The sequence below is a fragment of the Cheilinus undulatus genome, linkage group 20 (assembly GCF_018320785.1).
Source record: "Cheilinus undulatus linkage group 20, ASM1832078v1, whole genome shotgun sequence".
NCBI lineage: Eukaryota > Metazoa > Chordata > Actinopteri > Labriformes > Labridae > Cheilinus > Cheilinus undulatus.
The window spans coordinates 36402789-36416343 of NC_054884.1; the positions used below are offsets into that span (position 1 = coordinate 36402789).

The 13555-nt window shown below is 40.1% G+C and overlaps 1 protein-coding gene across 2 annotated transcripts in view; it reads right to left on the reverse strand.

Moving 5' to 3' along the window:
• LOC121528747 (corticotropin-releasing factor receptor 1-like) overlaps positions 1–13555 on the reverse strand; it is a 166500-nt gene that overhangs the window by 27988 nt on the left and 124957 nt on the right. For both annotated transcript variants that reach the window (XR_005993496.1, XM_041816321.1), the window contains exons 7-10: positions 8647–8767; positions 4697–4850; positions 2754–2814; positions 526–598 (exon numbers count right to left, since the gene is read on the reverse strand). Coding sequence is in view for 1 of the 2 variants with exons in the window: in XM_041816321.1 (XP_041672255.1) it covers positions 526–598; positions 2754–2814; positions 4697–4850; positions 8647–8767 (409 nt within the window). In the remaining variant the exon portion in view is untranslated. The remainder of the gene's footprint in view (positions 1–525; positions 599–2753; positions 2815–4696; positions 4851–8646; positions 8768–13555) is intronic.

The following is a 13555-nucleotide window of genomic DNA, read 5'->3' on the forward strand; positions in this document are numbered from 1 at the left end:
CCTACATGTACCACATTAATGGCTTTTATCATATTTTTCCCAGGTTAAAGCTTAGAAATGTAAGTGTGTGTGGTGCATTTCAGTCCTTATGGAACTCTTGCCTTTTTTGTGCCATTTTAAGTCTCATTGAGACAGCTCTTCACTAAAATTAATAGGAGGCAGACTTCACAACGGATCAATCCTGATGAAGATGTGTAATAAAAGCTTGACAAACTTCCCCTGCAGGTATGGAAACAACCCAATGACAGACATAACTCTTCGTAGGTAAAAACTAGCCTGAACAGATTCTTGGATTTCAGTCTGCATTTTCCAAAAATGATCACCTCAAGTTGGCCAATGCAGAGATTTAAACCCTGATAGGTAACACATTAAAGCTTCACATTCATCTCTGCTCACATGAAGAATGTGTTGAGGTTTCCAGCATTTCTCTCCTGCCAGCCGCCTCAGAGACATAATGAAGACTAATTGTGTGAGCAGGTTTTATTATGCAGCCTGCTGAGGGACAAAAATACAAAGATCTCTTACCACCAGCACAAGAATCATGGGACCCTGGTAGATGTAGTCTGTGTAGACTCCCGCTCGCTTCCCGAACCAGCATCTGCAACGTCAACACGAGCAATCAGTCACACAGAGATGTATTTACTCTGTCAATCATCATTCCTCCTAAAGAGTTCACTTCTGAGCTCCATGTGCAGGAATTCATTTCATTTTCTGCTCTCAGGGGTTTAAAAACATGTTTCCCAGGCAGTAATTTACCCCGAATGTGTTACAGAGTTGTTTCCATTTATAATTAGATCCTAAAAACCTCATTTTCTCAGAGCAAATGAAACCACCTGCCCAAGTAATGAGACTATTTCCAATAATTGTGATTTTATTCCACTGATTTTATTCAAATTAGTGCCTCTATCTGGAGGATGAAGAATAAGTCAGGTTTCTGCTCAGGAAATCTAAATAGAACAGATCATTTCAGCAATACTTCCTGAAATATTTAATTATGGATCAGGTCTTCTCCTGAGATTACACAGGACGGGTCTGCTGCTGTTGTGGATAATTCATATTTCCTACAAATTCATTCCAAAGACCAAAAACCTCACAGTTTATTTAGTACCTTTGGCACTGAGGTGTGAAAAACAATGCATAATCAGGAAGAGTGGAGTGAGCTGCTGTCATGTGTGATAAATCAAGAATACACAGAAGTTTAACTTTTTGGATTACAACTCCAATTCTAAAAAAGTTTGGGCGCTTTGTAATCTTATAAAAAACTGAACAGTATCATTTGCAAATCTACCCACAAATAAACCCACATTTCATTCAAAGAAGAACATAAACAACATCTTACCATTTCATTAAAAAGATAGATCATTTTGAATTTGATGGCAGCAACACGTCTCAAAAAAGCAGGGACAGGGCCATGCTTACCGTTCTCTATCATCCCCTCTTCTTTTAACAACAGTTGTTAAATGTTTGAGAAGTGAGGGGAGAGGAATGTTGTCCCATTCTAGTTTCATGTGGGTTTTATCTGCTCAACACTCCTGGGTATTATTTACCTGGACTGCAGGACGAACATGTGGACGAACATAGTTTTAGTCAACAAAATTAACACTGATTTGCAAGTGGTTGCACAACGTCCCAGCTTTATTGGAATTTTGGTTGTGCATGATGGGAACAAAAGAGTTGTGTCATGATATTCTAGTTATCTGAGTTGCATGCGTACTGCCTACCAGCGTCAACCTCACCGGCTAAAACTATGACTAAAAATGTTCGTCAACAGCCTTTTTTTCCATGACAAAAACTAGACTAAGAGCAACAAAAGTATATCTGTGATGACTAAAACTGACAAAATGAAGTTTTTGTCAAGATGACTAAAACTAAATTAACTAAAAGGTAATGTAGTTTTTGGCTGGCATTTGAAATCCGTGATATTTCTCCACTGTGTGTAAATCTGTCAAAATGCAATGTATCTGTAGCTATTCTACCTCTCAGCTGTAGAGAGCAGGGAGGTTTGGCAGGGTACAGAGAACACACTATCATGATCTGGTACCAGATTTAGGCAAGAGAATAAATGCTTGGACTAAAGTAAAGACTAAAATGTGAGGACGTTTATGGACTAAAACTAGACAAAAATGTTTTGAGTGTTCGTCGACTAAAACTAGACTATTTAAAGGATAGAAATGACTAAAATGTGACTAAACTAAAATTCATTTTATTTAAAGACTAAAACTATGAATAAAATTAAAAATAGCTTCAAAAATTAACACTGCTGCTCACCAAGAAATGACCAACACTTCCCAGACTTCTCGCTCCTCGCTGATTTCTGCCACTTAGCCGCTGGAGCTGCTGTGACTCACGCTGATTGTGACGTCACTATTATCTTAAAGGATCAGCATGCTGTAATTTATATTTTTTTATGGCCTGACTCCAAAGAGGTGAGAAATCTCACCATCTCTTCAACTTGCAGAAATAAAAAAAAATTTAAAAAATTTCTTATGATGTAGTCTTCACCTGATCTAAGTGGTCCAACAGAGCCTACATATCAATCCAGCATGAAGCACTTCAATCACAGTGAAAGACTCTGCGGGGCTTATGTGTAATTTAAAATATCGCAAGATCTGGATTTGATTACAGCAGGTTAATAATAGACGTTCATCTCTTTAACGTGATGCAGTTTGACTTTGCCCTTGTCCTTTTATTACCGGGCGTCTCTTTGAATATCAAGAACAATCACTCATCAGGAAACACAACAAAGGGCTTACTTCTCATTGTCGTAATACAGCTTCCCAATGGCCCACGCTACAATTATGGGGAACGGTATACCTGTGGAGAGAAAAGAGACAAAGTGACACTCTCTTCTTTCATCTTTCTCTTATTCACATCAGAAAATGTGACTCCAGGGATTTTACGCTGCACTATAAACTCCTTGTGTGCGTGTTTTTTTTTCTTTATTTTGTCAGCCCGGCACCACACGCCTGCCAAGCTCTGTCAAAACCAATCTCTGCCTGTGTGCTGAGATCCACAGATGCAGGCCAAGGCTTGTCACCATCTGAAATTTTCTTTGTGAATAAAAGAAAAGCTGGACTCTGCTTGATGCTAATGCACAGTGATCGTTGAGTTACTGACTTATCGGAGTATAATAAGAATGATAAACACCCATTACTTACATCAAAATGGCACTAAAGAGACCAGGAGGACCTCGCCAGCTGCCACGCCACACTCCAGGTCTCTCATCCCTGAACACACTCCACTTCATTAGCACAATACTGTAATTAGTGTCACGATACTGCTCAGCAGAATCGACTCTTACAGCCTTGAGAATATGATTTGTTGTGTTCTTCGCCTCTCTCGTCCACACCTCTCTGCATTCATAATTCTTTTGCTTTTGAAGGCCAGGCTAAAGCCAAGCGGAGCAAATAAAATTTGATCTTATTTATGTCTTCACAGCCACGCTGCCATCTCCTCTTCACGCAGAGGCCTCACTCTGCCCTGAGGGAAATGTAATCCAGCTGGCACAATACACCTAATCTCAGCAGCACATAGTTTAGTCTGACAGTGTGAAACAGGGTGTCAGTGAACCCCACACCAATAGATTTCCAGGCTGCCGTCTGAAATCATGCTGTCTCCATCCAGTCAAACATCGCCATTGTTCTGGAAATTTATTCCAGACCTTTAGTTCGTTCCATCGAGCTGAAATCTGTCTGAACTGGACGGACTGTCACAAACACTTTTTAGACAAATCTATCACTTTTCAAAAAGGGTAAAGCAGAAACTTCATAATATTGTCATATCTGTCTTACAAGGCTGGAAGCTAAGTGGTTAGTTTAGCATAAAGACTGGAAGCTGAGGGAAACTGCTAGCCTTATAAACAAATTTTAACCACATTTAGCCCACTTTATCTTTTCGTTTGTGAACACATAAAAATGTTTCTAACAGAAAAAGATCTGAAATTTTTTTGTCCAATTTTGGGTGAAAGAAGAGCGTATTTGTCCACTTCCTGATTTCTTACTTTTGGCATATTTGTCACACTTAAGTGTTTCAGATCACCAAACAAATGTCAGTATTGACCAAACATAACCCAAGTCAATACAAAATGCAGTTTTAAATAATAATTTCATCTATTAAGAGAAAAAAGCCATCCAAACCTACTTGCATAAAAAATCATTGCCCCTTGAGGAATTGGTTGTTCCACCCTTGGCAGCAACAACTGCAAACAAGCATTTGTGATATCTGGCAATGTGTCTTTCACATCGATTTGGAGGAATTGTGTCCTTCTCTTCTTTGCAGAATTTTTTCAGTTCAGCCACATTGGAGGATTCTGGGTCATCTATTCACTCTTGGAGGTAATTTGTAGGCGACCCACTTCTACCAAAGGTGCACCACTGTCCCAATTTTTCCCCATCTGTGGATAATGGCTCTCACTGTCATTCACTGGAGACTCAAAGTCCCCACATTCATTGTTAAATCATGAATTAACTGTGATTAAACCAAGTCTTGTGGAAATCTGAGCTCAGTTTCCACACCCAGGCCTGCTGAATCCAGAATCCCTTAAACAGAACCTGTCAGACAACTGAACTTGGGGGCGGGGCTGACTGCCCACATGACATCATCAGGGGAAAATCTGAGAAAATCTGCTTGTTTCAGCACAAATTTCTGAAAGGTGTAAAAGTGTTAAGTAAAGTAAGTTGGCAGTTTGTGTACGTACACCAGCCGATGCAGATGAACATCCACTTGCGAAGCTTGTCGGTGGAGTAGGTGAGCACGATGGCGGTGTGGAGGTAACAGCCCTCGCCAAACATCCAGAAGAAGTTGGTGGAGTGGAAATAGTTGAAGGAGGCGGTGACAAGACGACACCACACCTACAAAAAGAACATTAAAACAGTTAACCTTTGGGATACAAGGGGGAAAACATCATCACTGGGTGATTTTATCCTATAAGATACAACTATATGATAAAGGTATTTTTGCTACACCTCTTAATTACTGAATTTGTGTGTTTCAATCAGACCTGTTGCCACAGGTGTATAAAATCATCTCCTAACCATGCAGTCTCCATTTGCAAACATTTGTGATCCTAAATGGGCTGTTCTGAAGATTTCATTACAGTCCCTGTTGGTTTCATTTTGTTCTTTTGTAAATCCACAGGTCTCAGGATATAACAGGGGTTTGAATGGAGCCATAGGGCAGCCTCACTTGTTTCTTTTCTGCCATTTCAACACCAGTTCTCGCCTCAAATCATGCAAATTTTTTCACATAACAAGCTCGCTATGACTGCCTGCCATGAGACAAAACTGATTGGTTTAAAGCAACACCAACCACCCTGAGTATTTCTTACCCTCAGTGTGGAATTATAATGGCTCAGCCAGTCTTTTCTCCATCACTGAGAGGTCACAAGGTTGGTACAGGTCTGGTAGTGCCACGCTGGTTTCAAATTAATGTGACTCCAATGCTGTGACATGACGCTCCTCCCTCCAATGGTCTCTACGGACCGTGGAGAATCTATAACAAGGAGGAATCAATCTGCTCGGGATGCTCATGGGGACATAACACCTTACTGAATCACATTATGGCACTTTTTTTCTTTAATTTGACACCTGTTATCTGCAGTGCATGAACGGAGCAGCACACTCATGAGAGTGATCTTTGAAGGCACCATGGAGAATTCTTACTTATGCCAAAGAAGAAAAGTGTCAAGCTGTCTTCAGGAAGAATAAGCATTCATTAAATCTGTCTTATTTTAACATGATTATTTCTACCTTATGCATCACAAATAAAGCATACACTGGCAGGTTGATGTGAACTTTCTGAGGAACAAGGCTGCTTTTATTCTATTTTTACTTCTCTGCCAATAACTCTCATCAAAACAATGAAAACAAAAGTTTTAAAGTCAATCTCTCAGATGTCTTCAACTTCTTAGAACTCTTCTGTCAGTTCACTGTATCCATTAGCATGCAGACTTTAAAATATGACTCACAAATATTGTGTTTATTTTCTCAAACAAGAACAGAGAGTCTCTAAACAGACGGGACATTTCTGGCATTTACCAAACATGACTCACTGCCTTCATTCAGGGTCTATTTTTAGCAGCGGATTAATCCACAGTGGGCTTTAGTGGCAGTTTTAAGCAACAGGATGATGTGTGATTAAGAACAACAGAACAGAATATAATCCCAGCCTCTATGAATGATTTGTAGGAATTTTATCACAACTCTAACAAGACGACTGAGTAGAAGTCGCTGTCTCACTCAGGCCACCACAACTTCTTGGTTGCTACTCTGTCCAAACACACCCTGTTCCCAGGTGAGCTAACATCAGAAATACGTCTCCAACAACTAACTTCTTTTTTAGTTTTGCTGCTCTGCCCTAAACGGTTTGTTAGGTTGCTAAAGCTTCATGAGAATGAGCAGAAATATGGGCACTACAGCAGCATGATGGATGTCATCAACAGTCTTCATTTGTGGGCGTGGCAGACATTTCCATGGTTACTGGAGGTGACCAGGTATTGGAGCATATGCTCGTTTGGTCCTGTACTGCTCTGGCCCCCCGATGGCCATCTTCCAGGCCTGTGCCCCATCTCTCCTGCTATCATCCCAGGTGACCCCTCCGCAAAGCACACAGCTGCCCCCAAACCTGCACTTAGCATGTGGTGAATTTGCTGGAACCCTGAAAAACCCAGAGAACTGAAACCTACCCAGGTGTGACTTACTGATGATATTGAGACATGCTATTAGATAACATTGGTGCTAGCATCCTGGCTAACAGTGTGTCAAGCTATTATTGGGTTCTGATGTTCAAATCATTCAAATTATTTATTTATGACACTTATTAACTGCTTTTCATCACTTTTTCCACCAAATTTGTTTCTACATTAAACCAATTTTTGCCACTTTAAGCCAATATCTGCTACTTTTGAACTGTTTTCACCATAGTAACAGCTAATTTTTGCCACTTTTTAACAACTTTTCACTATTTTTGCTACCCATTTTTGCCATGTTTGACCTGTCTTAATCCACATTCGCTGCTTTACCCCTTTTTTTTGCTAATTCAAACCCAATTTTGCAACTTTTTAACCAATTGCTGCCACTCTTTAACCACTTTTACCATTTGTTTCTGCCAATTTTGCCACTTTGCCAATTTTTGCCACTTTTTTAACCACTTTTCACCATTTTTAATACCCATTTTTGCCACTTTCATCCTGTCTAAACCAACATCTGCTGCTTTATCCCTGTACGCCACTGTTCATCCATTTTTACCACTTTCAACCAATTCTTGCTTCTCTTTAACCATTTTTACCACTTATTTCTGCCAATTTATGCCACTTTAGACCCATTGTTGCAACTTTTTAACTTTGCCATTTTAACAACTGACCATTTTACTCCAACTTTTCCTACTTTTAACCGTTTTACCACTTTAGCAGCCCCTTTTGCCAATTTAAACCAATTTTTGCCACGTTTTAACCACTTTTCACCATTGTTAGACCCATTAATATAAGTATTAGCTAATTTTTGTCACTTCATAAATTACTTTTTCTACTTTCAACCCATTTCTGTCACTTATTTTACCACTTTTCACCATTTTTGCTACCCATTTTTTCTACTTTTGTCCTGTCTTAACCACATTTGCTGCTTTGTCCCTTTTTTGCCAATTCAAACCCATTTTTTGACACTTTTCTCCTATCTTAACCCATATTTACAGCTTTATCCCTTTTTTGCCTATTCAAACCCATTTTTGCCTCTTTTAACCAATTGCTGCCCCTCTTTAACCCCTTTCACCACTCATTTCTGCCAATTTCCACCACTTTGCCCATTTTTGCCATATACTACCAATTTTTTTGCCACTTTTTTCCTGTCATAACCCATATTTGCTGCTTTATCTACATCAGCATTAGACACACAGTCTTGCCAATGATACCCAAAAACTGCACCAAACAGAAGCTGTCACAAAGGAGTCCAGCCGCAACCTCTGGTCCTCAGTCGCTGTGACACTCTCGAATCGTGGGTACTGTAGTATTCTTGGCAGAGATTGTGATTAAATTAGGTTCTTCTAAAAAAAAAAAAAAACATAAAAAAGGTGGATATCTTGTGACCTTTTACTTTCGACAGGAGCTTAATCTGTTGTTTTACACTCAGGTAGCTCATGGTAAGTCTGACTTGGATACTATAGATCAGCGGTTTTCCACCTTTTTTTTTCCCAAGGCACAATTAAGATCAAGCACAATATTTCAAGGCACACTACATCCATATTTATACAACATGCTGCCATATTTGCAGCCATATTTAAACTGCTCTAATCTGGCTTCCCTCTCCAGGCCACTTTTAACAGCCTTCCTCCACCCCAGCTCCTCCTGCCCAGAACAGCCACATATGAATAACAGCAATAAGAGCAAATTAACAGGACAAGACTTATTTTACAACAATAACAATGACTCTTTACCACTGCGTCACCTTCTGTCGATATCTAAATGTTTTTCTAATGTAAAGCATAAATGAGCCTTAAAACTGTAAATGTTTGATTCAGAATAAACAAGTCAACACTGACAAAAACAAATAAATAAATACATTCAGTACTGCAAAGGGACAAAAAAGCAGTCCTTTCACATAAAGGTAATCTACAAAATAAAAGAACACGTAAAAGGATAATGAAAGTGCCACGTACCACGTTACTTTCGTGCACCTTTGGACTCATGGTGAGCTGGACGATGAACCACGTGGCGTTCCTCAGGATGAAGGCGGCGATGAGGTTCCAGTGGATGATGTTTCTCAGGCAGCGGATGCTCCTGTAAGACAAGCAGAGGGGGAATAAAACCCACGTTTATGCTTCTATTTCAACCTTTACTGCCGGTGAAATGAATGATAATAAAAGAATAATGTAAAAGAAAACATTAGTAGTGGGAAGCATCTGAATTAAATATCTCTTCCTGCTGTTTGATGGTGTTTTAAACTCACTGTATTCAGATATTACTCATCTGTGAGATCATCCTTAAAGAGAGCTTTGTAAAAGCAGAAAATAAAGATGATGAACATGAATAATGAAGAGATTTAGGCTCGGAGGAACATCTCCCACCACTCCCACCCTTAATATAATATGAAGTAACATTTTATTCCCACTCTTGTTTGTGTCACCTCCTGATTCTCGGATGTTTCTGTTGATGCTGTAAATAAATGGACCTGAGGATACAATTAAAATGTGCTTAACCGCCTTGGAGCGAGCGGGTGAAAATAGCAGCACACGGCAGGCTGAGTGGACGCAACAAACCTGCCTGGATGAGAGGAATGTCAGCCGGGTTTGTCGTCACCGGCTGACGGCGTCATTAGCAGCTTTCTCCTCGGCTGACCATGAATGACGTGATTTATTTTTTAAGCATGCATCCATTTTTAATAAGGTGTCACTCACACTGGCTTTGTGCTGAGCAGACCAGTTTTCCAGAGCTTTATCTTAATGAACCATGCAGCTCCTAACATCTGCATTAGCAGCTGCATGAATAAGCAGCAAAGTTCTGAACAATCAGACATCTAATAACGTCACAACAAAGCAGCCCTCAGGGCACACAAACAACCAAATATAAAGAGTTAGATCTCAGAAACAAGCTGCTTTTTTCTCCTCATTGTGTCCCACTGTTTCTGGAGCTTTTATCAAACAGCAGCGGTTTAAAGTCGCTGTGTGACCTCACGTCCTGCCCTGGGCGTCCTGCCAGCAGGGTCACAGCATGAGCCCCTCTGATGTGTGTTAATTAAGAGAGAAGAAACAGTGAAAACTGTGAAGAAAAAGTGCTTTCGTCCTCATCGTGGGTCTCTGTGTTAATTATCATGCTCTTTCCTGTTACAGGAGACTTATTCAAATGTTTCATGTCAGTAAAAAAAGGCTAAACTGTGCAGGCATCCAAAATAAAAACAATATCTTGTTTTCTAACTCCCTGAGAGGTTTCAGCAGCAAATAGCAGTACCAATAATATTCCAGGGGCGGAGCCAGTGGCGGCTCGGGCCGTATAGGGCCCCCTGAAATCCGAGTGACATCCCCAAAAACCTGAAGGTGATTGTCTCCTTGCCTTGTCAGCCATTAAATTGAGCGTACTATAGTGTTATAGTCCAGAAGTATAGTTCAAAGCAAACAATGGAGGAGCTCATAATGTTGGTGTCAGAATATCCTGATCTCTACAACATGGCTCCTCTGTCGTACGAAGACAACCAGAAGAAAAACTGTGGAACCAACCATTGAAACGTATTTTCTAGGGGGAATTATTTCAATGACAGAACCATATTTTTCCCTTCATTTATAGTACATTATACATGTTAATATACAGAGATTGTGAGGTACTCTACGTGTTTTGGGGAGGGAGGGTTGTGATGGACTTGTGGGTGGGCTCTGCTGTGACGTTCACCAAAGCACCTCTACGTCACTGCTGCCACGTACAAACGTGGGTCCTAACTGGAAAAAATTTGGGCACCCCCGGGCTATACCATATTATAAACTGTACGTTACATGATTTGCGATATGCTAACGCATGTGTTATATGATACAATAGGATTTATAACAGGATACAATGTTGCTGTGATGTGTTAAGATATACCATACATTATTTGATACGATTTAGAGTATACAGTAACAGACCAAAGTATTGGCACTCCTGGAATTTTTCCGGAAAATACACCTTTTCTCACAAAAATGTTGTTACTATTACAAATGTTTTAAATATACACATGTTGATTTCATTTATGTGCATTGTAACAACACAGAAAAAGCAGAAGAAAAAAGCCAAAATTTATATAATTTTACACAAAACTCAAAAAATGAGGCGGACAAAATATTTGGCACCCTCAACTTCATATGTGGTTGCACACCCTTGGGAAAAAATAACTGAAACCAATCACTTCCTATAACCATCAACAAGCTTCTTATACCTCTAAACTGGAATTTTGGACCACTTTTCTTTTGCAAACTGCTCCAGGTCTCTCAGATTTGAAGGGTGCCTTCGTGCAACAGCAATTTTGAAATGTCTTCATAGGTGTTCAATGGGATTTAGATCCGGACTCATTGCTGACCACTTCAGAACTCTCCAGCTTTGTCTCCAACCATTTCTTGGTGCTTTTTTAGGTATGTCTGGGGTCACTGTCCTGCTGGAACACCCATGACCTCTGACCCAGACCCAGCTTCCTGACAATAGGCTCTACAATGCGGCCCAAAATCTTCTGATTGTCTCCAGATTTCATGATTCCTTGCACACAGTCAAGACACCCGGTGCCAGAGGCAGCAAAGCAACCCCAAAACATCTTTGAACCTCCATCGTGTTTGACTGTAGGTACTGTGTTCTTTTCTTTGTAGGCCTCATTCTGTTTTCTGTAAACAGTAGAATGACCTGCTTTTCCAGAAAGCTCTATCTTAGTCTCATCTGTCCACAAAATGTTCTCCCAGAAGGATAGAGGCTTACTCAGGAACATTTTTGCAAACTCCAGTCTGGCTTTTTTTTATGTCTCTTTGTCAGCAGTGGGGTTCTTCTCGGTCTCCTGCCATAGCGCTTCATCTCATTCAGATGACCACGTATGGTCCCAGCTTACACTTTTCTACCCTGAATCTGCAGGACAGCCTGAATTTGTGTGGAAGTTGACTGAGGATGTTCATCCACCATTCCAACTATCCTGCGTTGCATTCTTTTGTCAGTTTTTCTCTTCTGTCCACGGCCAGGGAGATTAGCCACAGCTCCATGTGTTAGAAACTTCTTGATTATATTACACACAGTGCACAAAGGAATTTCTAGATCTATGGAGATGGTCTTGTAACCTTGAGATTGTTCATATTTTTCTATAATTTTGCTTCTTAAGCCCTCAGACAATTCTGGGCTCTTCTTTCTCTTCTCCATGCTTGGTGTGACACACACAGGCACACAACATAAAGGTTGAGTCAACTTATAGACATTCTAACTGGCTTCAGGTGTGATTTCTAGATTGCCAGCACCTGTTACTGCCACAGGTGAGTTTAAATGAGCACCACATGCTTGAAATAAAATGATTTACCCACAGTTTTAAAAGGGTGCCAATAATTTTGTCTGGCCCATTTTTTGAGTTTTGTGTAAATTATGTCAATTTTGGCTTTTTCTTCTGTTTTTTGTGTTGTTCCAAAGCACATAGAGGAAATAAACGTGTGCATACCAAAAAAATTTGTTAATGCAACAATTTCTGTGATTTTCTGGAAAATTTCCAGGGGTTCCAATACTTTCGTCCATGACTGTATGTGGAAATTGCAGGTAAGCATCATGTGTCAGATGCAGTCCTCTGCTTCTCTGAGTTCAGCCTGCTCCTACACTGAAGGGGGAGCTGTTCACTCCTCTCTGTAACCTCCCTGGAGCTCTCCATGAGCCAGCTTTGACTTTGACTGTATAGAAAAACCCGTACTTAATGATGCTCTACAATAGATGATGATGCATGAAGGTGGTTATTACTTGAATGTTGCATCCTGTGGGGCTGATTTTGATTCATGCACACAGCTGGGTGCCTTAATCTTTTACAGTATGTCAAAATTAAACAGTTCACGTATGCATTTTGCATTAATATTCTCAGTCTGGGATTAATGGTTTGAATGGTAAATGAATGAAAACACATTAAATGGATACACTCAAGTAAAGCACAAGTGCAGCTCTCCCTTTAAAACCAGAGGCAGAGTTCAGATCTGTCTCTAGCTATATAGTAACTATCTAGTTTCTAGATCCAGTTCATACTGGTGTGTTGAACTGGGAGAGATGGTCAGGGAGTCATTTCAGCTCAAAAGGAGAGAAAGAAAACAGAAAAGGTAGCAAAAAGATTGTGAGGCGGTGCAAAACCAAAGGGACGCCATAGAAGACCTCATAAAATCCTTGTAATGACCCCTGGGGGGCTCCTTCATATACGTATCCCTACTGTACAATATCCATTTACTACATACGCTACGTCTACATTAACCTGATTTTATGTATTATCATGAGATAAGATGAGAGGAGACTCTAATGAACCCTGAGGGAACATTAAGATATAAACATGTAGCTGCAGCACTGAGACAGGCTGAAGCCTGAGAGAACAGATGAACATTGAACTTAGAAAAATGAACTGAAATTAGATCAGACGTTTGAGTCATTACCGATCAATGTTTGCAACAAAAAATAAGGTTGTGAAAATATTTCTGCAGCCCCTGCAGCCATAATGACTAACAGAGCCATTTAAAAACGAGGCCTAACGTCTCGCCATTATGTGTCTATGAAACTTCATAAAGGATTTCATGGTGGGTCTTTTAGGCTAGAGCAGTCAATAAACACTGGAATAGACTTTTACTGTGTTCTATATCTGCAATAAGCACAATCTATAGAGGTTTACGTGGCTCTTAGAAAGGGAAATATCATCAATTTTTCATAATTCATATCCATTTGTTTCCCATACACTTGTTGAGCTTCTTTTAATCTGTATATCATCACCATTAGGCGGATACAAGAGAGAGAGAGAGCGAACAGAAGAGTCAGGCAGAAGTCCCCTGTGTCTCTTCAGTAAAAGCATTGATTGAGGTGTGATGTCTCCTGATAAAACTAAAGCTTGTTATGCTTTTG